At 41.0% G+C, this 27,055-nt stretch overlaps 1 protein-coding gene across 1 annotated transcript in view; it reads right to left on the bottom strand.

The window, feature by feature from the left end:
• Positions 1–27,055, bottom strand: part of MKLN1 (muskelin 1) — a 93,671-nt gene that overhangs the window by 4,370 nt on the left and 62,246 nt on the right. Inside the window, exons 10-16 of the mRNA XM_057380902.1 lie at positions 23,608–23,820; positions 21,516–21,737; positions 19,824–19,953; positions 11,778–11,925; positions 10,676–10,790; positions 8,893–9,032; positions 7,360–7,462 (exon numbers count right to left, since the gene is read on the bottom strand). Of these exons, the coding sequence (XP_057236885.1) occupies positions 7,360–7,462; positions 8,893–9,032; positions 10,676–10,790; positions 11,778–11,925; positions 19,824–19,953; positions 21,516–21,737; positions 23,608–23,820 (1,071 nt within the window). The remainder of the gene's footprint in view (positions 1–7,359; positions 7,463–8,892; positions 9,033–10,675; positions 10,791–11,777; positions 11,926–19,823; positions 19,954–21,515; positions 21,738–23,607; positions 23,821–27,055) is intronic.

Here is a 27,055-nt window from a genome sequence, read left to right as displayed (position 1 = left end):
CCTGTAAAGAAAGAGCTGATTCCTTAAAGCCTTGGAATCTTGTTTCTCCTGCCTGTGTGTCTTTTCAGCACACAGCCCGAAGGAAAGAAGGCAGGAAAAAAAAAGCCGAAGAGAGGCAAATATGTTCAGAGAAGGAGTAGAAAGAACAGCCAGGCATTACATACCCATCYATTTAATTTCAATTTTAAGAAAAAATGGGAACACAGACAATTTGTAGGCATGTAGGAGCGGAGAAGGTGATGAGTAGCAGCCAATGTGAATTTGGCAACAACAAGTTTTAGCACATCAATCTGATTTCTCCAATGAGGCAGAAGGCCCTATGGATGGGACTTGGCAATAGACCTTGTCCATTCTGACTTTCATAGGAATTCTGACACTTTCATATGATATTTAAGGCACATTGTCAATGCATCACTTAGATTAAGCCAACAGGGAAAGGCAAACAGGTCAAATAACTTTACTGTGGGTGGCCATCAATGGTTTGACATGAAAATGGAGCCTTGAATCAGGAGTGATTCATCTGTGCCCCAGGGTCAGCATCACTCTGGGTTTTCAGTGGTAACCTGCTTGGCAGAACAGGGCAGGATCACCAGACCTCACACCACACTCAGACTGACTGCCAGCATGGAACAGACAGCCTTCCAACTGTTTTTCCACTTAATCCAAATTATAATGATGGATTGAGGTGCATTTCACCAGGGCCAAGTGCAAATCAACATAAACAGGAAAAATCTGCAGTACAAAGCAGGTGCAGAGGCTCTGTGAAAATGCACTTAGAAGCTACAATAGGTCAGTATCACCCTTTATTAAAACTGACAAATGCATGAAAAGGAGCAGAATCTTCAAATAAAATACTCCTGCTGTTATCAAGGTTTGTAACTCTCCTCTACAATAAGCTGCCCTTTTTGGGATGCCCTGTATCAATTAGCAACATATCAGGAAAGCACTAGAAAAAAAAATTAAGCGATCTGAAAACCAAGTTCTATGAAGAAAGTTCAAAGCAGTCAGGGCTGCAGATCCTCCCCAGAACAATGACCAAGGACAAAACTGCCAGAAGCCACAGATACAAAAGGCTGCTACAAAAAGCAGATCTAGAACTAATTGCAAGAAGCTACAAAAACACTTCAGTAAGATCAGTTTTAATGTGACATCAAGGGAGAAAAGAGGTTAAAATAAGGACTGTAGTGTGATGGGGTAAGTTTGCATCTTTTGGAGAGGGTATGGTGGGAAGGTTTAAGAACAGGTTCGAGAGATACAGGATTGACAAACTGGAGAGGAGGGGGAAGGGGCTGCAAAGTGCCCTCCTGAGTGTGAGGCCTGGCTATACAAAATCACTGCAAAGCCACACGTGGATTCCACYGTGAGCCTCGCTTGTGAGAGCAGCTTGGCTTCCCCTCAGCACCGTGCTTAAACAGCTGCCCAGCATAAATAGCTCCAAAAGTTCCAATAAAGCCCGTGGCTAAATCCGTGCGGCTTCTGAGAGCAAATGCCATGGCCTGGCCACCCTTGCCTCCCACACAATTGCCCTGTGGGCTCGCTGCCAGCTGCCTGGTGGCACACGAAGATGGGATAAAGGGGATGCCACGTGCTTTCAGAGCTTCCCGTGCTCCCGCAGCAACRCCCTGCTGCGAGCACAAAGCCACGCTGGGGCTCAGGTGCCCGACTAAGAGGCCACATCAGCAGGGTTCAGCCAGGAACTCACTGAACTGAGACCAAAAACCTGCTGAAAACAGCCTCTGCCAAGTATTCTGGCCTCATCTGCACCAGGCATGATGGATTTTCACGGCTGTGAGTTTTTTTGCAGCTTTGTGGGGAAGGAGGATCTTGTTTCCCTCTCCACTGATGGCACCGCACTTCAGTTAACCTTGAGTTGTTTGGTTTGAAATTAAATTTGTGTATCAGCTCACAACTGAAAAGCACTTTCTGATGGAAAAGTCAAGCATGTGAGTTAAGAACATCAGTTAAGGACAGTGCTGAGCMTAAACTGGTTTACTCTGCAATCCCAAACCCTACAATGTTGTCCCAAAAGATCTTCTTCCCCAAAGCGTAGGACACTTAATGCTCGCTCAACACCAAGTCTCCTACACACCATTCCCAGCAGATACCCAATGTACTATTTTCTTCAAAAAGTTAAAGTTCTGCTCTAAAGAAGGAATKMATTTCTTCATCGATTTTCTTATCAYATTAATTGTTATTGTAACAGATGGCACTTTAAATTCTGATTAATTTTTGGTCTATTTGAAACTAACAGAATCTGATTTTTCAAAATATGTAGTGTTATGCAAGCTTCTGAAATCGCAGAAAAGCAGAGCCCTCAAGCAAATCACACCTCAGATCTCTCCCATCAGGCACCAGAATGAAACACCCAATTAATGACCATCTAGGAAAAACTATTTGCTTAATATCACACAGCAACTCTGCTATGGAGGCAAGACCAGAATTCAATTATCCAGCAGAAGCATCCAACTGCTTTAATCACAACACCACCCATTTTCTCCTGACAATCCCTCTGGCTCACTGGCTTCATCCRCTCCAAATTAAACCTCCAAAGACATCAGTTCCCTTTGTTACACAATTAACTTCTCTCTTGGAGTTCCAACCAACCTTCTGAACAGAAGCAAGGGTTCCTTGGAGACAAACAGTTCTGGTTAACTAACAAAAGGTTACGCTATGTCTATTTTTGTGTATTTGCTGCACACTTCTGCCTTTGCACAATCAAAATGGTTAAGGGGGAATAAGTAACTCCTGTTTGGGATATCTGGCAGGTTGTGTGAATCAGACACAATTCCTTCTCCTCCTCCTCTGTTATATCTGAGTGTGAGTGCTCAGATCACAGCATAAACCAGTTCCTCAGCTTTGACCAGTTYTCTGGGGTTGGTGACTTCCAGTACAGGCTCAAAGGTGCAAAGGTTCAAATCCTTTGAGGAGGGAGCTGTGGCTGAAATTAGGAAGGCTGAACRCTGTTTTTATAAAGGCTCCTTGGCTCCAAAGCCTCTGCTCCTGCAGCACTCAGGCTCTGAGGCTTTACAAAGAATCACAGCAGGACACAACAAAGAGAAACAGGCTTTTCTTAGCTCCTTCCTAGAACTACTTTTCACATTCAGGCTTCAATTTTCCCAGAAATATCAGTCTAATGCAGATTCAAACAATGCTTTTGGGTCCTGCTGGCTTTATCTGTCAAATTTATTAAAGACAAGGTCTTAAGAATGGAAAGTATGAAGCAGCCTTGAACAGGGGCCTCCAGCCTCAGTCTACAAGTAAGTCAGAGTGGCCTCCAGGTCCTTGCTCTTTCTCCTATCACGCTCCAAGAAAAACACACTGCGAGTTTTCCTTGTGCTTTTGTATCTGTTTTACAACCATGAGATTGAGCTTCATCAGTTGTTGGATCTCCGTGTAAAAAAAAACCATCCTGCTCTCCCATACTTGGAAAGCACTGGACATTTTTTGTGTCATCCTGATTTCTGCTGCAGTCCATTTAAAAGCAGCAGAGTTCTGGGCATGATTACTGCAGTGTTCAAGGAGCATCTTTAGCTTTGTGCAAGAACTACTGAGGTTTCTGTGCTTTAACAGCACCTGTTTTTCTGTAAATACAAAATCTGGAATTCAATTTGATATTTATTTTGACCATCCTTTTATCTTTAAAAACCTACAATTGTAAACTACCACCAAATTCGTATCTGTGTGTGAGAAAGAGTAACAGCCAYGCCAGCAGAAAATTTTACACCAACAAATGACACTTTTATACAACTTTAATCTGTTAAACCACAGGCAAAATTCCCCATTCTCTAGGGATCTACCCTCCTTTTTCACACAGTGTCAGAGCTATTAGCCCACAGCCACTAAGAAGGACCCACTGATTGAAAAACACTGAATTGAGTGAGGAGGTTTAAGTGATTTCAAGCAGAATSACTGTTAAAGAGAACTGGATCTGCATTTGTGGGCAGAGAAATTGCTGGCACAGAGCCTGTGGCTGCTAAACCAAGCATCCATGCAATACCTGTTATTTGCAGACAGCKACTTCATTTTAGACTAATAAAAAAGGGAAATAAAAATATAGTCCTCTTAGCATCCCTAAAATTCACAGCAACAGAATGAAAATCTTGGGGTATGTTCCTACTATCAATCATTCATGCTACTTTAAACAAAATTGGTTACTAATGCCAAAGTAAGTTTCAAGAACAGTCTGTTTGTTTTCCTTGGCATCCAACTCCAAACAGCTGAACAGACTTGCCTAACTAAGTTAGAAGGAATTACTTCTGTTACAAAGCAAGCAAACCTCACCACAAGGGGAAATTCTGCTTGTAATGGTATATAACACCACCCAGATCTCAATCCATAAAACATGAAGCCATACAGGCCAGTCTCCAGAATTATTGCATGAAGTTGGGGTTGAAACTGTTCAGTTTGGTCCTTCCAAAATTTAACAGTTGCCCTGGAAGGAGGGAAAACGGGCAGGAATTGATTCCTTAAMGTTCTGCCACACTAAGAATCCTTACAGCAGTCAATGGCTGCAGCCAATCCCATCTATCACCTTTGATATTAATCAGGATACAAATCAAATAAAGGCAGGGTATGGAGGTGTCTGGGCTGAGAGACACAATCAAAGTGGTGCTTGAAATTCRATATGGAATCCAAACCGCCTGCGTCAGTCCTCTGGAAAGCACAGGAGCTATTTGAAGATGCAATGCCAGAGCAAAAAGCCAACTCAATGTGATAACCGGAAGGTAAATTGACGTCAACTGGAAATACACCCAGTCAGTACCAGCCCAGCAGCTGGCTCTGAGCCACAGCCCTGGCAAATCTGTCCYTGTGTAAAAAGCTGTGGAAGCTATAGCTTTATGACCAGCACAATGAATAATAATTAAAGAAAWGAAACCCAAAACAAAACCCAAACAAAAAAAAGCGTCCCAGAAACTGTTAAATGATTTTTGGAGATGGCTGGAATGGAAGCTCTAATTCTGCTGAATGGTTGTGTGTTGACCCAACGGCCCAGCACGACAGACAGAAGCTATTGGATTTTGTCTGGATCAGACATTAGGCCTGCAGAGAAAGAATCCACAATATATTCACTCAGCTGGATTGAGCTATCTAAGCTCATTCGCTGGATCATTAATGTTCAGAACTCCAGTGTGCTCAYTGAAAGGGCTAATTTTTTCAAACATTTTATTCTATTTCTACTTGGTATGATAAAGCTACGACATTCCCTCAAAATCTCAGAGGAGCCAATGCAGTCATGTAAATTCTCCATTCTCACAAAGTGGACAAGTTGAACACTACACTAAACTAAACTGGGAAAAGGAAATGAAGGATATTAAAGACTTTCCCATGCCAGATGTGCCCAACGTGCAGTTTCTGCAGCAGCTCCTTCAGTCTGTGGATGACAGGAGGCAGCAGGAAATAGGAGAGGAGCTTGCTCACCACACCACAGATGTTTTCTGCTCAGGGAATAATAAAAAGGCCCAGCAAGCCATGAGATGCAAGATCTCTTTAGGAGTAGCTGGCTGAGTAGAGACAGGCTGCCAGCACACAGGTATGACATGGAGAAAAAAAGAGATTGGAGAACACAGGACATCTCACAGGAGWGGGAGGGAGCAGGAGGGGAGAAGGGAGCATCACAATGGGTTAGTACAGGCTCAAACAGGAAGARGAAACCTTGAATTCTGTGTTCAGTTTTGGGCCACTCACAAGAAGAAAGACACTGAGGGAATGGAGCAAACCCAGGGAAGGCAACGGAGCTGGGGAAGGGTCTGGAGCACCAGRACTGACTGAGGGAGCTGCAAAAGGGGCTCAGCCTGGAGAAAAGGAGGCTCTGAGGGTCGTCCTGGCTCTGCACAACTCCCTGACAGGAGGGGGCAGCCAGGGGAGTCACTCCCAAGTGATAAAATATAGGACAAGAGGAAAAGGCCTCAATTTAAGGCTGGATATCAGGAAAAAATTCACCAGAAGGGCTGTGGAGCTCTGGCACAGGCTGCCTGGGGAAGCACAGTYCCCATCCCTGTGGGTATTTAAAGGCCATACAGAAGTGGCATCTGGGGACATGGTTTCATGGTGGCCTTGGCAGTGCTGGGGGTAATGGTTGGACTCCCTGTCCAACCTTAAGTCTTTTCCAACCTAAATGACTCTATGGAAGTGTTACCACACTGGGAAGATGGCTGATATTGAGCAAAAAATTGAAAATCTCCTTTTCTATCTTAAGAGAAGCAGAATCATCTGTTCTCTTTCCAGAGCTAGAAATGGCTAGAAAGGATGTGATACTACTTTAGAAGGGACAATTTGAAACCATTTACAGAGAACACAGAGGCACARCACTTGAATGTTTTGTTGCATCAGATGTTTGTAAGGCTGATCAAAACTTACGACATATGTGATCAGTTCCAAGACCCTGATAASATTTTTCCTAATTTTAACCCTACAATTCTATCCTGTGCACATACAAGAAGCATATTCTCCCCCAAGACCTTTCAGTGTCTGTATAACCTTTCCTTTAGCTAAAGTAGCCCGTTAAAAGCAACAGATTAAGTGATTTAATCCAGGGACTCAGCAYGGRAAAGAACTGCCCCTCCTCCTATCGTGATTTTAYAAAAGGAGCTGTCAAATCACTTCCCAAATCACTAAGGAAAGAAGACAGCAAGAACCACAGACCTTTCCTTATCCACCCATCAGGAGATGAATGCTGGCACATCTCAGCTGGTTGCYACAAATTTCATGTGGAAATTAATGCCAGAGTCAAATCAACCACCTTATCTGACACTTCTCACTATTTCTTTAATCYGTTTTGTAAAGTGACACGCACTGCAGCACTGGAATCAAAACAGGAAATGGGAACAAATTCCTGGAATAAATAAAGAACATGCCTACTGGATAATATTCAAAAGGCAGAGGAAGCAAGGTTTTAAGGGTAGTAAGCTATATATATATATATATATATCTACTTCCAGAAATACTGATCATCATTGAAAAAACTTACCCTCCCCAGAGATGCTGAATATTGAGAAGCCAAAAAGCAGCATGAGTAAGTTTCTACTCCCTTTCTACTGCACAACCAACTACAGACTGGTGACATTTYAGAGTTTACATTTCAATTAAAGCTCCCAAAATATACACCAGCACACTGGAATTAAAACAAAGGCTTAGTCTTCACTCCTAGGAGTACAAAAGCTATTTTATCTGGACCTGCAGTTGTTAAATAACTGTTTCCAAAACAGTGTGAATTTAAGTGCAGAGAAATGTATGATACAGCAAAGTGTCTGCCACCTGCAGAGCTTTTACAAACTGAATAAAACACAAGTTTAAGAGGCTCAAAACTTTCAATGAGAACACAGTTTAAATTTCTTTATGACAAGAATCATTGATCTTCACCTCTTTTGTCTCCTCGGGGTCCGAGTGATCCACGGTTACATAYAAATCATTCTGCAGGTACTTCAGTGCACTAAGAGGGTCAGTCTGAGCTTTCTCTTCAAACCTGCAGAGAAGAGACAGAAAACTTGAGCACAGTAATTTCCTTCAGATTAAGTACTACTAGTTTGACAAAGAGCAAGACCCAGCTAACAAAACCAGTATTTCCAAGTAAGCAGAACCACTGCCACCTTGCTCTTTTTGACATGCCCAGCTTGGCTGACTGGTACTAAAAAAGTTCAAAGGAAAACAGGACCTCAGATGAYGCTGTGGGTTTGCTGTGGATGCAAGGCCAGTTCCTTCTGGTCCCCAGAGTTTGGGGAATGCAGGTAAAGGGCAGCCAGTGACTGCACAGCAGTTCAGCTCCAGCCAGGCACCCATCCCTAGCTGCTCAGGTTTGGCTCCCCCACACAGACCCTAAACACAGGAGCAAAAAACCCCAAACTTATGCCTGATAACACACAGCAACATTTCCTTCAAGTGCAATTTAAGCAAACAGAAACAAATAAACCAGAGCTGTCTCTGGAGGCTGCACAGCTGCATTTCCATACCACCACATCTGTGTTTAATAAGCCTCCCAGATAACTGGGCAAGGCCTTTATTCATTCTTGTAGGTATTCACATCTACTGTGTGGCTAATCTTAGTCCCACCCTGCAACAGTGGCTGTGAATTGAGTACAGCAATTTGTTTGCTGCCTCAGAAGTAAAATACCATCAGGAAAACCTGACCTTCCAACTCTTGGCAGAGCCTGATAACGAAGTATTCTCCCCCAGAATGCAGGGAGAGCTATTTACTGCCTTCAAATGATTTGCTGGGTCCTGAAAGGCTCTCTCACTGCTGCAATTTCTTGACTAAGGCAACACCATAAGCTTGATTTTGAAAAGCTGTTGCCCTAAATAGCAAATATAAAGCAGCTCTGAAGCATCCAGAGTGCAAGAATTACGGCAGCGTAGCTGAATTCTGCCTAASTGAGCTCTTTCAGGAGTTTCTGAATGAGAAACTCTGATGACCTCACCACGGTTGAGTCTCAGATGTGCAAAGGCATCCAGCCCCCAGACTTCATTAGCATCCTTGCAGGCTGTTACTATCTCCAAGCACAGTGTTTCCAAAACATACTCCATTTCCTTGGGAGGTGACAGCACCAAAACACATGTTGATGAGCAGCAGAGTGAAAAGGGAATCTAAAAATTCCCCAGGACTCCCCACACAATAACCAGATTTTTCTAGTTTTAGAGTAACWTAGTCAAAATGAATCAAGCTAATTTTGTAATTCAGCCCTGGCCTACTGCTTTTTATTAAAGTATTTTATTTTAAAAATCAAGAAAACTGCAGACCATCGGATTATAGAATGGTTGSYTTGGGAGGGACCTTRAAGATCATCTAGTTCCAACARAATTATATTTCACAAAATGGTTTATGAGATATTTGAGTCTTAGCAACTTAAAAAAAAAGATACACTTGGAAAAGAAAATTGCAAACCACCTTTGTTTCTATACCTGTGCTTTCTGATGAGGTATTTGCAGTGTCTTAGCAGGTATTCCTTTGATGGTCGGCASAGCTTCAGAGACCAGAAATCATCTAATCTCATCTTTGGAGAGCAGGATTTACCAGGATTCCCTCCAAATAAGTAATGAACCTAAGAAAATGAGAGATCAAAAAATTGATTGTTTGTGTAAATCCACTGCACAAAGACAATTTACTACATCAGCAGCTTTGCTGGGGTTTATTCTGGTGGGAGAAACTCTGCCTTTTAGGCAAGTTGCTCCATCTTATTATTACCCTCACTTTGTCCCCTTGGAGATGAAAAAAGTTCTCTAAACCATTTACATTTTTAGATAATAAAAGAGTTGTGCTTTTAGAACCTCTCTTTAGCAGATACCTGAGATATTCATAAATATCCAAAATTYATGCATCCTCTTTCTTTAGATAAARCTTATGAGCATGATAAATCCTTAAGCACTGAGAAAGTGAGTGGGAAGTCCTAAAGATTTTCAAAGTAAAGTGACAGCAAACCCAGTCCAGCATAATCTAGACTTACAGAGAGGCAAATTTCCAGAAGAGTGGAAGTGTCACAAAAGGACTGTTTATTTCTTCACTACATTTTTCTTCCCGTCGTGTGGTAATTTCAGACTCTGAGCTGTTGATATTAAACATGCTACAAAGGACCTTCAAATACTGAAGTTTAACAAGTCCAACAGGCTACCTTTCCCCATGGCTTTAAAAATAATCACTCAAAACAATGTCTTCTGCATCCCACTGCTGTAGACTCTCCTTATTTATATCAGAGGAGTTTAGAAAGGTCAWTGGAACAGAGGTTTCTAAAAATAAGACTCTTCAAAACAAGCACATCAAACAGCTCTTCAGATAAAGCTGGGCAACTGCGATGATTTAGCAACCTTCAGAGTAACTCATGAAATACTACTCTCAGTCTCRTGGTACCTCACACTTTGAAGAGTAAAGGCAGAACAATATTTAATGTATATTACAGTGGAGACAAAAAGCAATGCAAATTCTCCTTACAGAATCTGCACCCATTCCTCCTTAAAATCCTCCTTACTGTCAAAGTTCTGGGCTAGCTGGGATTCCCAAATTTCATTAACACTTTTGATTAACACTCCACAGAATGCAAGGCTAAAATACGTTTTTCTTTAACTCAGTTTCAGACTAGSGACAATTTTTAGAAAAATCCATGAAAGGTTCAGTAAGAGTGTCACGGTAATTTAAATTCATGACTTAATGAATTTATGAACCTAATCTGTGGGTTTGTGCTTTACTGGTTAATATGCACAAAGCCCTAAGTTTACTGAGCTGTCACATACACTAAACCCAATTTTAAGTCTATTTAATTCTGAATGTGTCCATTGRAGCCTGACAGTGCTGAAGAATGACAGTTGCTTCTGACATGTAAGGAAAATTCAGGCACCTCTGGTTTCAGAGGATTCATAACTGAGATTAGTTCATTCAAATACCAACATTTCTTGGAAAAAGTGTAACTGTCTTTTCTCATTTAGTCACCAACAGTTGAGATTAAACCTCTGAGGATAATGAATAWAGCTTCATGTGTTCTGAAGCGTGAGAAGAGATCTCGTATCTACTTCACATTGACATAAAAAGTAGTTTAGCACCTTATTTTAATATATGGGAAGCTAAATGACAGTTACTCACCATATTAACCCAAACATTAACACTAAACTAAAAGCTGTATTTATYATACCATCTTTAGGGAAACTCTTAAGTACATCTTAAGAGTAAAAAGACTRAAAAAAAATCACCACATACCTTGTGCAACTCATCATACACCAGCTGATGGGCAAACCTTGGACAGGGCTCCTCTTCCTGAAGGCTTTTACCTGGATTCTCTTTTGCWGCTTGGTCATTCTTATAGACACAAGACCTGAAATTCAAAGTGGCAAGGAATTATTAGTTGTACCTACAGAAAGCAGGAAAAGTTGTGAAATGTACAAATTATGTATAACCCCAAAGATTTTCTTACTTCTCTCTACACTGTCCTCTATTATCCCATCCCATTCTTAGCTCTACAAAGAACCCAGCCAGCAATCAGAGCWCACCTTGGCTGAAAACAGTCCYYRAGCACAAGCCAAACAGGAAAAAAWTCTGAAAATTATTTGTCATGAGCTTTGGGGATATCTTCAGGTGTTACGTTATTTGCCTACAGGAACTGTCAGCATGAAGTATTTTTTATGATAGAAAAATCCATCTTGGAYCCAGTAGAGCTTTAGGCCATGGATTACAGCAAAGGTGGTATTTCAGTAACTGATTTCCAAGCAGGATTAAATTATAAGTGAGAAGTCACTTTTAAAAAACAACATTCACACCTTTTGAAGTCATTGGCCCCACTTTAGAAGAGGCCTTGAACACAAAAACTCTGCCAGCTCTGGAAAGGAACAGTGACAATGTGCTACCAAGTACAACTTGATGAATGAAGCAGGAGATATTTTCTCAGAATATCAGATCTAGCATGGAGACTTCTCCATCATTGTTCCCATGCACCAGTTTCCTCAATTTCKAAGAACTAGAACCATGTACAATGTATTAGCAATGCACACTGGACTGAATTTGCTGCACTGGTGCTGAATCCTGGCCTTGAACCCTTCGTACAGGAAAAGCCTTTTGTAACTGCTCACTTCCCCCCATCTCCTGCACCTGGCTCCAATAAAGATGTTCACACGATTTCTCTCCCTCATTTGGATTACTGCCATGTTGCCTCTAAAGACAATGGGAAAAAGAGGTGCCTCAAGGGAACYCAGCTGTCTTCAACAACTTTCAACAATTCCAGGGTTAAGAGAGGCTACAGAATTACCTGGGAGACAGGACTGCTTGCTAAAGGAAGTCAGTGTGAAAGTTAGAATGTAGGACTTACCAGCTGTTCCTCACAATGTCATAAATCCAGAAGGAATTCCTTACRTTCTCTTCCCGCTTCTCCTTGTCTTTACTGAGCCCTGACAAGACATGGATTTCATTCAGCTCGGGATCAATGGTGGCTCTTTGAGTGAAACCTGTCATTGGAACTGAGAAAAGAAAATAAAATTACATGCTGGAAACAACGGAGGATGCAGGAAGGGATCCAAACATCAGGCAAATGAGTTTCCCTTCCCTGAAATTCAGCAGATCAWCATCCAGAGGCCAACTTCTTCCCTGCTTAAAGCCAAGTCCAATGCAAACTCTTCTCTTCCTATCTGTGACTCTTGGAAGCAAAAAAAAACAAAAAAAAACCAACATTCTGAGAGCTGCTGTTTCCTAGGAAAGATATGGACAGAGTCATTTGGGAGACTACCAGCTCAGAAATGAGGATTAAGCTGCCTAACACAGAGCTAAATGACCAGATGACCCTTACAAATATGAATGGAGTGATTTTGTTATTATCTCATCTGTAAAAGGACGCATTGATTCCGGAAAGCTTAATTGCAAAAGCTGGGAAACTCCAAAAAATTCAAGATGACCTCATGATTATATAGCTCACAACTCTGCAGGACAAAGATATCAAAGAAGCTCTTTATATTTTCTGAATAGTTGTGGTGTAATTACCAAACTATCCTTCTGTCCCACCTTCGGATTTAGAAATATGGTGAAATCCTGCGGATTCCAACAGTTTTCATCATAATTCCCCGAAAAAAAGGTCAGCAAATTTGTTTGGCAGTCCTTTTTGTTTGTTGTATAATTCCCCGTTTCCTGTTTCCCTAGGCAACCATCCTTCCAAAATGTATTTGTGAAGGGCACGTGATCTTTGTTTACAGATCCTGTTTGTCTCCTTTCTCTTTCTGGGTCAGTTTACAAAGGCTGGTAAAGGTTCCTGGCCTTTGGTCAAGATTTTGGCATGAAAAATTCTCAGAACTCTTGTATTTTGCAAATTCTTCCTCGCAATTAACTGAATTGCACCCACGGCCTAGAAAATGAGCCCTACGTTAATAAACTATTTAATATTGCTGTTGGGGAATACATAAAATGGTATTTTGGAAGCCCATTCTGTAACTGGTTTCACTCTCACGCTTCTCTCTTTTCATTTGTTAAGCCACGAAAGCAATAAATGAATTTAAAAATTCTGAGTAGAATTTGGTTTTCCACAATTTTGGCCCCTATTGGAGAATTTAGAAACACCACAAAATGTAAGCATTTTTTTTTAAAAAAATTGCTTAATTCTTATGTAAATTTAAATAGAAACTGGAATATATTTGGATAATTCATTCTCAGAGTCTCTTTGACAAAATCCTTCCTYATGGTTTTACAGGAGGAAGAGGCTTTGGAGCCCTYATCAGCATAAACCTGTCTAGTTYGACATCCAATTTTGCCATGAAGTTYTAAAGGAAAATTWATCTAATTTATAAGCAACTGGGTGGCAGAAAAGAGGAAAAAAATCAGGAAATAACATTGGCACAACAATGGCAATACACCTTGTTTTACCTGCAAACCACAAAGAACTGGATTTTTAAACTAGACAATGAAGACTGTGAAAGTCATACCATAAGGAAATTGAGAACAAAAAGACAATTMTAGACTAAAAATTGCTAATTTTTGAAAAGTATCATGTAATGTGTTTGCTTGCATAGTCAGGGACTAAGTTGCTGACCCAAAAGGATTAAATTCAAGGCCTTTTTGAGACGTTTCTGTCAGGAGAGCCATCTAAATTTGATCAGCAATCCTAATGCACAAGGAAAATGTCTTTGCAATCCTATCTGCTGCTTTGAACATTTGAGACCATGCTGGGAATATTACACAAAAAAACCCTGCACRAATCTTCAGAGCACTAATACCTCATTGAAATGAAAATTATTATAATCATAAGGAAGATGGTTGCTCTATTACCATTGATATCCAAAGCATCTGAAACTTGTCTGTTGGAAGTCCCATCCCTCCTCCTGAAATGTTGTTAAATAAATGAATTTTGTATCTCGTTTATGCTCGATTTCCTGAAGCTGAAATTATTATTTAAATAATGAAGGAGGGAAAACTGCCAAAGTTCAGCGCTGGTGGTTTTTTCTTCTTGATATTAAGAATAGAATTCATCCACAGCAACTGTAATCAAAACCAGATTCAAGTTAAGCAATTTCAGGCTTCCCTCAGTTGTAAATCAATCGCTTCTTGAGACAGTTTGAAATGCAGAATGTCTAGAAAAGTATCAAAATATAAATCCCTACATTTACTTAGGGCCTAAGATGAGGAGCAACTTACATAAACTCTGTGACCTATCTAAGCAACTGTGTAGAAACTGTATTTTAGTGCCTTAGGCTACAAAAAGTTGACATCTGGTCTTTTGCAGAGGAGGACAAAATGAGGAAAGTTGGATGTAGTATTAAAAYAACCCCATAACACAAATCTGATAAACAAGTCCCTGAAAATAAACAGACAGTAAGACAAGATACTACACAGTGAGCAGAAAACACCGTGATGTTTTAAACCCACCAGAAACATCAAAAATATGTTTTCCAAGGAAGTCTGATCCTTGACAGARCAAAAGGGCTCCATAAAAATCTCAGGACTGAAAAACTTCCACTAGGGGGTAAGAGAGGTTCATCATCTGCAAGTGCAGTAGACTGGCAGGAAGTGTTGGACAGAATTCAAAAGAGAACAGTCAGAGTATTAGAGAGGAACATGGGCTGGAAACGTTGGAAAAATACTTGGGATATTTCAGTAACAAAATGTACATTGGGAARGGAATTTAATTCKGYGTGGACWACARAACTGAACATATAAAAATGGGTCTRTRACAGTGACAGTAATTRYTTGCTAAGAACCTGTATTTTTAAATTTTAGGACTTAGGAGAAAAAAGTCAAAAAACAAGAGGTGAGAAGCAGAGAACTTACAGAGCTGTTATTTGCAATGTGTAAGATGCAAGGGGTGAAGGAAGTGGTAAGAAAAGCTCCATGGAAGTTCTCTCACTCCTGCTTCTTCRCAGAGGGATATAAAATCAGCTTTGGGGCAAATCTCCACCTATTTCACACCTTTCAGAGCACCTCTTGGGTCAGCTGTGGGCAGCCAGGTCCAAGGACAAAGCAGGGACTGAGGACTTAGCCCTGGGTGTTTTGAACGCTGGCCTGTGGCTACGTGCTATTAACTTGCCTCCTATGACAATACATCACTTATTGARGCTGTACAGAGAAATCTCTAAATAYAACACAATCCCAAAAAGTCTAGAAGATGGTGAATGCTTTTCCTGTGCCACTGCATGGTTTTTTACCTCTTAATCTCATTAACCACACCAGGGTAGAAGGGCAGGAACTAAGTGAAAATAAGAGGTCTTAATCCTTGCTCAGAAACTTAATATTTTCATTCATTTTTACACAGCAAAAATTAAAAGCTCGTGGCCTCAATATTTGAAAACAATATTCAGCCGCACAGGCCTCGAGTTTGCAGCCAGTTCCATAAACAAGCAATAATTCCTGAGCAAGCTCTGAGGAGATGCTGTGGAGCTGTGTACAGTGTAATTTCCATTTAAATACAACACAGGGGRAAAGCTTTTCTCAGAAAGTGACACCTAATCATGGAGCAGCCACGTTCCCACTACCACAGCCCCTGCTTACAGGAGTTTATGGGATCACAGAGATCATTTCAGCCAGCTGAATATTTTTTGGCTCCTGTGTGCAAACAGCTAGAGTTGTTTCAAGCACAACCTTGGCTGCTGCCAGCRTCGAAGCAAGAAACAGCTTTTACACAGAGACAGAGCTCACAAAGCAGGAAATTGAAATTCATGGAATCCTAGGATCAACTGGGTTGTGAAGGACCTTWAAGATCATYCAGTTCYAACCCCTGCCATRGGCAGGGACACGTTCCACTATCCCAGGATGCTCCAAGCCCTGTCCAGCCTGGCCTTGGACACTTCCAGGGAAGGGGCAGCCACAGCTGCTATRAGCAATCTAAAGTTAAGTTTATGGTTACACAGATACGGTTCTCACAGTACTAGACAGAATAYTGGAAATTAAATCTCATCTCTCACATTTGAGGGGATATTACGGCAAATTTTTCAACACTTTGAAACGCAACAGTGGCAAAACAATTTTATAAATCTACAGTGTACAGACCATCTCTGAAAGATTCACCAAGGATAATTAAGGGAAGCAAGCTCACTGATGAGGTTTTAGTGCCACCTGAATAATGAAACCCTTGGAACATGTGACTACCAATCCCACTGCAAGCAATTCACAAGTATCCTCCCTCCTTGTGATGTCTCATGATTACAAAATTGGGAGAAAACTGCATCACATGGATGTTGCTGCTCACCAGAACCTGGCACCTCCCAGTGGATTAATTTTTAAAAAGTGGTAGGTCTGCAAATTATTCCATGACACTCCTTGTAACTCGTGTAAAGCGGAAGCAGCACCTCCCCCAGACTTTAATGGAGCAAGTCATGGTGAGTGATAGCACCAGGCCAGCTGTTGACACAGCAAGATAATGATTATCCTCTTGGATTTTTCCTGATGAGACTGCATCTGGCAGTCTGCCAAGGAGCAGCTAAGGAGACCATCTGAACAGTTTGGTTGTCATGTTGACAAAGCAACAATCCAATGTCCAATGCTCGGCTCCCTCTGAGATTTTGGAAAAAGCAGATCAGCCAGTAAATCTGAATGGAATTCAGAGMTATGGCAGCTCTGCAAGGCATCTGTAGGATCTGGTGACTGCCTGTCCACCTCCTCACATTCACAGGCAGAGGAAAGGATTTTGGGATAGGTTCAGAGAAGCACTTTACAAGATGAAAAGCACACAAGTCCCTCACAAAACAAAATGCTTCTATGGCAAGGGATGTGCCAGCCACTGGCAAGACCCTACCTGAGCAGCTTTACGAGGCAAAACATGTCAGGTGTCACAAAGAGATGCTGCAAATGGGATATTCAGGCTGCCTGTCTGAGGTGGATCCCAGCCATGCTGAGCTAGCTGTACTATATTTTGATTCATGTTTTTCTGACTTTGCCTTGTTTCCTGGTCTGGGCTGGTCGCCTCTGTCCGTGGTACTTACCCATGAAACTCCCCATCCATCAGGTGCACAGTTCTGTATGAGAAATGAGCACCTGTCCAAAAAGAGATCTGGGATCTTYACTGGTAGCTTTAAAACTACCTGTGCACTGCCCTTAAGAACCACTTCACCTTTACAAGGAGCCACAAGAATTTTTAAGGCTTGCTCACATTTGACTTTGGAAGTTACTCGATGCCAAGGGATTTCAGATGATCTGCACCCTCTTGCAGAAAGAAATTCTCCCTCTGACCAAGAGCTCTGACACACCACCTAAGTCAGGGCCAGAAGGGATTATCACAGGAACCTTGACCACAATGCCACGAGCTCCCTCAGCCCTGAAATGACCGCCCAGGATGAGTCAGGGATTGCACACTAAGAGAGCTGGGAAAGCTCCCAGTCCACCCCTTGGGGATACCTGGGACTGCTGGCATCTCTAGACCCCCTGAATGCTTCAGATATACACTCTGGCATGTTTGTTGGGGGCTTTTTTGTTGCTTGTGTGTAGTTTATGTGTTTTTTAAAGCAATTAAAAGTATAAAACTGCTCCAAAAGTGTGTCCATCAACATAAACATTTTTGCCWCTCCTCCAACCACACTCAAGGGTACTAAAATTCCTCCAATTTGCACCTCTGTCGTCTTCCTTCACATCCAACACATCATCACAGCTGCATGTCTAAATCCGCTGGAATTATGTCCTTTACTTAAAATTAAGAAAATATAAGTGATGCTTATCACCCATTATTCTCAAACACACCAGCCATCCAAAGAGCTGGTCACAGGATCAACATCAGAGACACAAACAAAAGCAAAGAAACASTGAATAGCACAAATATCTCACCCAGGAGATGAGATCAGCAAAACCAACATATCATTACCATGGTTTTATAGCATTGCAACAACCCCATGTTACTGATAATCCTTATTATCCATTTCATTACTTTTTAAAAAACCTCCCTACTCCACGAGATATTTAAACAAATGCACAATTAAGTTCTTTTAGAAAGGGTAAAAATCAAAATAGCTCAACTAAGAATAGAACTGAATGCCACATGCRAGCCAGGAACAAAATGTAATCATGGGACTTTATAGGAACATTTAGGTCAGGCATCCTCAACTTGACTCATCACACTGAGCAGCTTAAAACTTCACAGCGACCAGGCAGGCAATCACTTTGTTCAGACAGATCAAAATGGTGTATCACTACCTAACAAGAGCACAATAAAGACTTGCTTTTTTTTGGGTGAAAACAGTGCTGTCAACATTTGCTGTCTGAACGTAATAAGCATTTTGTTCTCTTCCTGTTAAAATGCAAATTATCCCAGCATTTTCTTTCAAAAGCAATGGGAATGTTCAAATCTGTTTGTTTACTTTCTACACACAGGAGAACAGTAAACCAAAGAATCTACTTGTGAATTATTTCCAGTGAGTCATTTTCTTATTAAAAAAAACTCTTCTATTCACCACTTCAGGGCCTGTGGGAATGGGGAGAAGGGCTAAAAATTATAGTCTCATTTACTTCACTGAACCTTACAGTTCATGTATGAAAAGCAGAGCTGTGTCTTCTCCGGTGGAAAACAAACTCAGTATCTAAATCTGAAGTAGACAAAGGTGCCATCTTAAAACCACACGTTTTCAAGCTTCTGGCTATGAAAATATGTAGCTTGAAAAGATCAAAATGGCAGAATGCTACCAATTTCCTGGGAAAAAAATAAATCAATTCTTTAAAAGCTCTAAGGACAACAAAAGGAGCGTGGGTGTGTGCAGAGGCAACATGCACCTGAATAAAGGAGACTGTCAACAATATGAGCTGGCTCTTTCTTGGAAGCACTTGAGTAAACAAATGACTCCAGAGAAATAGAGGTTGGGCACTTTTCTCCATTATTGGCATAACTAAATTAACAAGCAAACAATAACTCGTCACCATCAATAATTCACTTCAAAAGTTCAGCAAAATTACTTGCTAAAAGTTAAGGCTGATCAAAAGGGGGAGGGCAGCCTAAATTCAAGATTAATTAYCTTCCTGAGGGTTTTAGTAACTGAAAGAAAACTGAATTGGGACCGAATATACATAATATGAGAAACATCCCTAACTTCTGTCCCATAATGGTACACAGTGCAACTCAAATTTCAAATCCTGACTTGCAGGATGAAAATCAGGGTATTTGTAACAAGGAAATGATGTGCTTATACATGCAGAAGTGCTTCTYGGGAAGAAAGGAACATTTTTCTCTGTCATTTGAGGAGAAAAGGCATGAAATCAGTTCTCTATGGTTATGTTACAGACCTTCTGGGGGTTTTTAAAGACTTCTGTCATACAGAACTACACATGGGATATGTAGCTCCAGCAGTATGAACCACACAGAACCGAACTTGCTCCCTCCTCTTCCTTTTTTTTGCCCCTTTCTGGTATTTATTACAAATATAACAGGGCAACAGCTTGATCTTATCTTTCTGGTCAAAGTAACTTCAGTCACTCTACTTCAATTTTCTGTCTCAGAGCACCCTACCTGCCGTTCTGAGATTATCTCTATTTTATAGTAYTTTTCACTTAGTGAAAAGCAGAAAAATAAAAATTTGCTTTCCCCTTTCCAGGTTTAAAGACTCTTTTTTCAGCTTTTTTGTCTCTTCTAGAATTTCAGAAGAGGTATTTTTAGTTCTTATTTTCCTGGGCTTTTTTTTTTTCTTTGAGGTGCTATGTGGTTTCATGCATCAATTATTTGTATTGTGTTCAAGAAGGAGAGTATCAAATGACAGAAAGGACAGAAGAGGTGGCATAAGTTTAACCTATATAGTGTGGAGTTTACGTGAGTATGGAGGRTTAGTTAAGGATGCAAACCTGATCCCACGGGCTGAACGTGGCCTTTCACCTACATATTTCTCCTTTTACACCAGGAGARGAAATATATCTTTTACAGTACATTTCTCAGTTGTAGCAACAAAAAGAAATTATGTTATCCTCTTACCCATCCCTGAATCTTTCTTCGTGCCATCTGAGATAATGTCCACGTGGTCACTGTCCACATCATAACTGAAGAAGTCATTCAAGTAAGTCTTTGATCTCTGGCCACCAAATACATACAAGCAGCGATTTTTCTGGAATGGGGGGGAAAAAACAAAAAGTCTTTACAAAGTTCAAGTATGTTGGTCAACTACATTMATTAATGAAATATTTATCATAGAATCACACATGGTTTGGCTTGGAAGGGACATTAAAGCCCATCCAGTTCCAATCCCCTCCCATGGGCTGGGACATCTTCCACTGGACCAGGATGCTCCAAGTCCCATCCAACCTGGCCTGGAACACTTCCAGGGATGGGGCAGCCATTAATGAATCAAAGAGAAACAGAAATGTCTCTTCTAAATTTCAAATAACTGTGCACAGGTACCTGCTGAAGCCCTGTTTCAACAGCTTTAACTTCACAATGTTAAAGCAGCAGTTTATCTTTCAAGCTTATTATTAAGGAATAATAAATTCCTCTGTCTCTAAAACCCATCATAAATTCACTGTTAAGAACACAACAGGAACAAAAGACAGACTGTAGGAGAAACCATGCAGGTACCAGCACACTACTAAATTCAGTACAGGCAAATGGCAAGGAGCAAGCCAAGAATAACAGGTTTATTACTTCTTTCAAGTCTGCCAAGTGGAAAGTCCGTAAGAGGCAGATTATTTTTCTTTCAAATGGTTGAGAAAACAGAAAAGGACTTAAACTTCCATGACCTGTGCTTACAGAAASCAGTGTTCTTACATTTACCATGGACACTTACTTTAAAGACCCTCAAGTTCCTGTGCAGAATTCTGCATATGGCAATATGTTTTTCCACCCATTTTTAAASAACCACTCAAAACAAAAATAAAATTGAAAGCTCTGAAAGCCCAATATTCACTGTAAAAATTCTGATCTTTTATTTGAAAGGGCAACAGAAATAAAATMAGCAATTTCTCCAAATTAGTGGGTTTTGAGTTGGTGGTATCAGCAAATGCTTGAATGTCACAATATCATTTTTAATTCTCTTTAATTCTCTCCTCTTAAATAGACGTGGTTGATGAACACAATTGAAAAGGCAATGGAAGGTGGTTTAATACCCAATACTAAGTAAAACGCTACAGACAAACCCCTTCCAGCCCTCTGCTCCTCCATGAAGCTCTGGATGAAGTGTCCCTAATGCCAGCTGTGCCCAGCTGTTTGCAGCTGCTCAGGACAGCAAAGAGCAGCTGGATGCTCAGCACCAAGGGCTGAGGTCTCTACAACTCAATGCACACCCAGAAAGTCCCATTCCAGTAACTCACGGAGTATCTACTAGACCAGGAGCTTCTAAATCGCTCTACTAACTTAAAAAGAACACATTTTTAGGTCAAACTGAACCACAGGTTTTGGATCCATTTAATATTATTCCATTAAAATCTACTCTTTTAAATTCACCTTGATTTTTTACTTGAAATTTTGTTCAGTTGGAGTCATGAAAGCCCTGAAACTTTAATTAGKACGTCTTGCACTTCCCAAGGCAGCATCAGAATGTCAGCAAACATCGAATTAACTGAGACAACACATCGCTCAGGAGATTAAAGCGCTCAAAATTTGCAAGAAAAACCAAAACCAGATGTTCTCCTTAAAGTCAGACATCATCAATCAAAGTAGGGTGTGGATACTTACAGAATGGAACAACATGCAGTGTCCTATCCGGGACTGGATATCCTCGGGGCCAGCGTTGCAGGAATCCTCCCTCAAAAGTTTCCACGTCTGGCACTGGCAGTCRAAAGCAAACAAACCACTGAACTGGGGCTCACTGGCTCTGCTGTCGTCCACGCTGCCATTACAAGTCAGAATTCGGCCTCCAAAGGTGTAGATCATGTGTTTTTCAGAATCCATGCACATCTGCAAGAACCAGGGAAGCAGTTTTAAGCTGGCACAGTAAGAATTGAAGACTCTGAGATTTAAGATTAAACACYTCTTTCCTGCAAGCAAGGCCTACTAAGGTAAGACAGTGCTCTGCACATCTCCGGAGCCTCCAACAAACAGAAAAGGTTTCTTCTTCTTCACATATCTTCATGGTTGTCCAGTTTTAATCCCACAAAAGAAATCTAAAAGACAAGTCTAATTTCTATATGCCATTTAATATATAAAAGAAAAGACTAAATATAGCCTTCATCACAAAAAAGCCTGCTAATTTCAGGGAAAGTACTTGAGGGTCTTTCACAAGGTTTCATAGGGTTCTTTTCCACAAATTCGCAGACTCCAAGAAAGATCCGTGGGGAACTTTTCAAGCTACATCTTTACAGCCAGAGAGTTAACAGAGTGGCAATGGCTGTGCAAAGGATAAATTCAAAATTGCTGCAAATTCACTGCCCACCGCTCGATGCAAAAATCAGCCTGTGATCTGTTACTGAGATTCCATCCCCAGCACACATTTACTGTTACCCACATTACTGGAACGCAAACCTGGGCCAAAATTCCTCATGGGACTGCAGCAATTAAAATATATTTAAGCAAAAATATATTTAACCCCCAAACTTGGGTTATGGCACTTAAGGGAAGCATTGCATCACAAATCAAACCAAACCAAACCAAAATCCCTGACTCCAGGTGATATTTTCAGACAAAGTGCAAAGCAGARGGTTACAAAACACCAGAGGAGGAAAAAAAAGCAAACCAACAAACAGACTAAGATTACARTAAGATAGGGATGCTACTCAGCAAAGCCTCACAAAACCCTTCTAGTGCAGCACATTTTTGAAGGTTAAATAAAAACTGCTATCGCAGTAGGTGCTGAGGGAGAGAAGAGGAAGAGCTGCAGATTGACAGAATTCAGTGAAGCCCTTCTTTCTTAAGAGACAGCACAGRGAAGAAAGGAATCATTTCAAGAGGCAAACAAGGTAGCCAGAGTAGCCTTGCCAGCTGACAATTTCCTTGTGCCTCTTCCCCTACACCTGGGAGACTGGCACTGGTTATTAATAGAACAGAAAGACTGATTGGCTTTTGTTCTGCAGACATGGCGTATCTTTAATTTTCRGTGTCAGCAGAAAGGCACAATGTGCTGGCAAACAACAACTTTGGTTACAAAACAGCCAGTACCAATAAAGGCAGATCTTGGGCTGCTTTAAAAATGAGTCTTGATGTGCTGCTCCTTGGCAGTGCTTCATAAAAAAATCAATTGAGAACAAAATACCTTTTTCAAATAGACAAAAGCCATTGAACACAACATAAGTAAAGAAGTTTTCAATTTGAACACGTGGATAGATGTGACTTTTTAAAGGATTAGTRGCCATTCCTCTAAGGTATTTCAAGCTCTACAAAGTAAGCACATTTTTACAAATTTTWAAGGTAACCAATTTGGAAAGAATCCCGCTTCTGGTTTGGCCTCATTCCAGCAGYTTGCTCCGAGTATTCTTCCAAAGGTACCATACAAAGCTTTGCAAGTGGCTCCCCAAGGCCCTCCAAGGAGGCAGATCTGCAAACCCAGCTCGAGRAGACTGATTAAAACCAGATGAACTGTGCTTTGAGCTTTAATAAAACGTGTCTTAATAAAATGCATTTGTTTGCAAAGGTTTTTAYGATTCTTCTGACTCAGTTTGATTAGAACAACAGCAGCCAGTGGCGTTGAGCAGCAATGCTATTAGGATTTAATTGAATGCTCACACCCTCCTCATCCCTGCTCCTGGTACAGCACCTCTAAATCACAGAGAATACAATCAAAACTGACTTTTAAACACTGAAAACTTGCAGTAGGAGGATGAGTTTGGCTGACCTGATGATCAAACACCAGCTTGGGGCCTCCATCTGCTGCAGTGTCCTCACTCAGCAACATCCAGGTGTTGGTGTCGATGTCGTAGCGATAGAAGTCACTTTTCAGGGACTTGCTGTTCCTCACAGAGGAATCCAGGTACCGCCCCAGAGTGTAGATCTGCCGCCGCTGGATGTCAATGCACATCTTGTGACAGGACCTGGCACTGGGACCGCTCTGAGAAAGGAAAGGACCACAAAAATAAAGAGAATAATGGATTGAATATYGCTYCAGGTAGGTCRCCAARGGAAAAGAAGTGTTATCAGCAGCTAGAAATCCTTGGGGAATTCAGGAAAATCTGCTTATAATCAGATACAGGATCAATATAGAAGTAACTACAAGAGCACATCACGTAACTTCTGTCCTTTAGAAAGACAGCAGCAAAAACCTTAATGCATTTGTCACAACAAACTTATGATTTGAACCTTTTTTGTCAGATTCCTTAGAAAACAGACAGTTTCTCCCAGAAGTGATTCTCAGAGGCGTGTGAAAACTACTTGATCTTTCAAAATAACAGAAGTCGATGCACATGAGAGGCAAATTAAGATGTCACAGCCTATAAATAACTACACAGGAAGAAGATTAAGAAGTGCTCTATTACAAGAGTCTCTGTTTTATTAATAGGCTGTTTTCTAACAGATCATAAGCAGACACTCCCCCAAGCAATCATATCCCGTAATGGCTCTGGGAAGGTAACAAAAGCACTCCCTGTCCTTCACAAATAGATATGGCCCTCCCAGCCTCCATCTAAAAGACAGTTTCCCACGGTAAGCAAAATTGCCTTGAGTTATGATCTTCAAGAGAAACACACAGAGTGCCCCATGTCAAATAATTATGGGCTTCATCCATCCAGGAGTGCTCAAGTTAAATCATGAAGTAATTTATTCAATGACATTATGATAGGATGATACACAGTCCTGGGCAGTTTCCTTTCTGCTTACCAAATCTTATTTTAAGGGCTTCCATACACTTTTCTTGAAGCATGAGAGTGACATTCTGGTACTCCTAAACACCAGAAACCCAAGGTTTGCAAAGCCTTAYGTGCCAAATATCAGACAAAAGGAAAACATGGCATTATGAGTATAGATCAGTTCAACAGTTTATTTTGACTCAGCTGGTGACAGGACACAGGGAATGGCTTYCAACTGCCAGAGGGCAGGTTTAAATTAGATATTCTTTCCTGTAAGGGTGCTGAYGCCCTGGCACAGGGTGCCCAGAGAAGCTGTGGTTGCCACTGGATCCCTGGAAGTGCCCAAGGCCAGGCTGGACAGGGCTWGGAGCACCCTGGGACASTGGAARGTGTCCCTGCCCATGGCAGGGGGTGGGACTGGATGATCTCTAAGGTCCCTTTCAACCCAAATCATTCTGGGATTCCATATCAAAATATATTTTAAAAACTACTGAAAAAATAAAGATCAGGCAAGAAGGCAAAAATGTAGCAAATCATCAAAATCATTATTGAAGACTTATAGCTAAAGAAGAGCAGCCATATCACACCAAATTATCAATACAGTATTTGCTCCATATGCTCCCAAGTACTGCCATATGAAAAATATCTTTGGAATGGCACTATTTTACTAAAATTCTACTGAAATTTAAAGTACACTAATRGGATGCACATCACTAAATTGGATAAAACAAGAAAGGAAGCATTACAGCTTTGTTGTCAAAAGCCTTTACTATTTACATTACAGAATTCAATTTCTTGATTAAGCAATGGTTCCAGGAAACTGTTTACAGTAACTCAAAAAAACATGTGAAGAGGTGAAGTGAATTGTTCATATTTTGTAAATATGAAGCATTATGTCGGCAATGATTACAGCTTTGAGGATTAGTTACTTCATGGTAATTAAGATAATTTTCTTTTCTGAAAAAAAAAGAAAAAAGTACTGATAGCAGTGAAATATTAGCATAAAATCCTGAAATGCAGCAAAAGCTCATTGATTGCCTTTGGTCACATTGAAGAAGATGACACAGAACGCAACAACATAATTTAATTTGTTCCTAGAAAATACAAAAACAGTATCTTGCAGAGGACCCTGTTCCAAATACGCTGGGGAGCTCCTCTGCATGAGAAACAGCACTCTGCATTCACAAAGGCTGCCCCTGATTCACAAATAAATCACCCCAGTGTGCAAAGTCCATCCCAAGGCATTGAGCTGGGGCACTGAAGGATATGGCACAACAGGCACATATTTGCCTTGGCATAGATGCCCTGGAGATGAGATGTGAGGACCCACCTGTGCCTTCTGAGCCTCCACTCTGGCAGGTAACTGAAGTTTTTTAATTGAACTGAAACAACTTAAGAATCATACCCCACTTCCTCACCTCTATGTGGACTGAAGTAAATCCTCCCAAACTTGTTCAAACATCTTTGGCCCTTTCAAGAGTAAAACTCCAATGYAGCCATTTCTACACCTGCCTTGCCGTGAACAGCACCATCAACCAAAATTTGTCAGAGCACAGATACAAGGATGAAACACTTCACAATTCAATACTCACTTTCAAGCTATTGGCATCAACAACACAGCTGCTACACTAAAAATATACAACATACAAATTTTCTAAGGCTATTTTAAAATGAGAAAACAGGTCAGGAACAACACCTTATTTTTTCTTCAATTACATCCTGGCCATATCCACTTTTATAAAAAACTCTTAAGGTATTAACTTTAACATTTAATCTCTACAGACACAGGATCTCCATCACCTCACCTTCATTCAAGAACTTCAGCTCCACCAAGTTGCATAGCCTGCCATAGCATGAACTATCTCTTGTAACACAGGAAACTTCATCCARTTCTAAATCTGTTCTCAAAGAAAACTGGAGTTCTGCCTGCACACTACTCACAAGATCACATGGAACCTGCCAAAGTTTCCTCCTTAGCCTACATGTTTACCAAGATGAGTAAATAACTCCATTAACAGYGGTACACGCTGGTTTGACATTTGAGGCAGAAAAGGGAAAAGGTYTAAATCTGTGTCCACTTCTGAGTTCAGCTTGACCACGGCAGTTCTTGCAGTTTGTATGTACTTCAAAGGGGGACACAAAGTCCATTTACAAAGACAGTCCAAACGAGTAAAACGCTTCAAGGCACATGTGATGAATCAAGTGGCCGTGGGAGGCTGCGAATGCTCATCCAAAGCCGTGTGCTCCATGTGGTTACAACACCAGCCTGTTGTTCACACAAAGAACACACTGCCACAACTTGTCATGGACACAGCAATCCAGTAAATTCAAACACGAAAGTTTGTTGATTCCACAAGTGTTCAAAGAACTTGACCCTTTAAAAGCAAAAAGTGAGAAAAATTGACCATGACAGAGAYGACTCTAATCCAAGGTTGAAGAGATCAAGCGTGGCTGGAGGGCAAAAGAACAACCTCTGACTCCTGCCAGGATGCAGGCTGGTTT

The sequence above is a fragment of the Malurus melanocephalus genome, unplaced genomic scaffold, assembly GCF_030028575.1.
Source record: "Malurus melanocephalus ecotype Western Australia unplaced genomic scaffold, MMel_1.1 scaffold_477, whole genome shotgun sequence".
In the NCBI taxonomy this organism is placed as follows: domain Eukaryota; kingdom Metazoa; phylum Chordata; class Aves; order Passeriformes; family Maluridae; genus Malurus; species Malurus melanocephalus.
The sequence above is the reverse complement of the archived record's forward strand: the minus strand, read 5'-3'. Positions and strand labels throughout refer to the sequence as shown.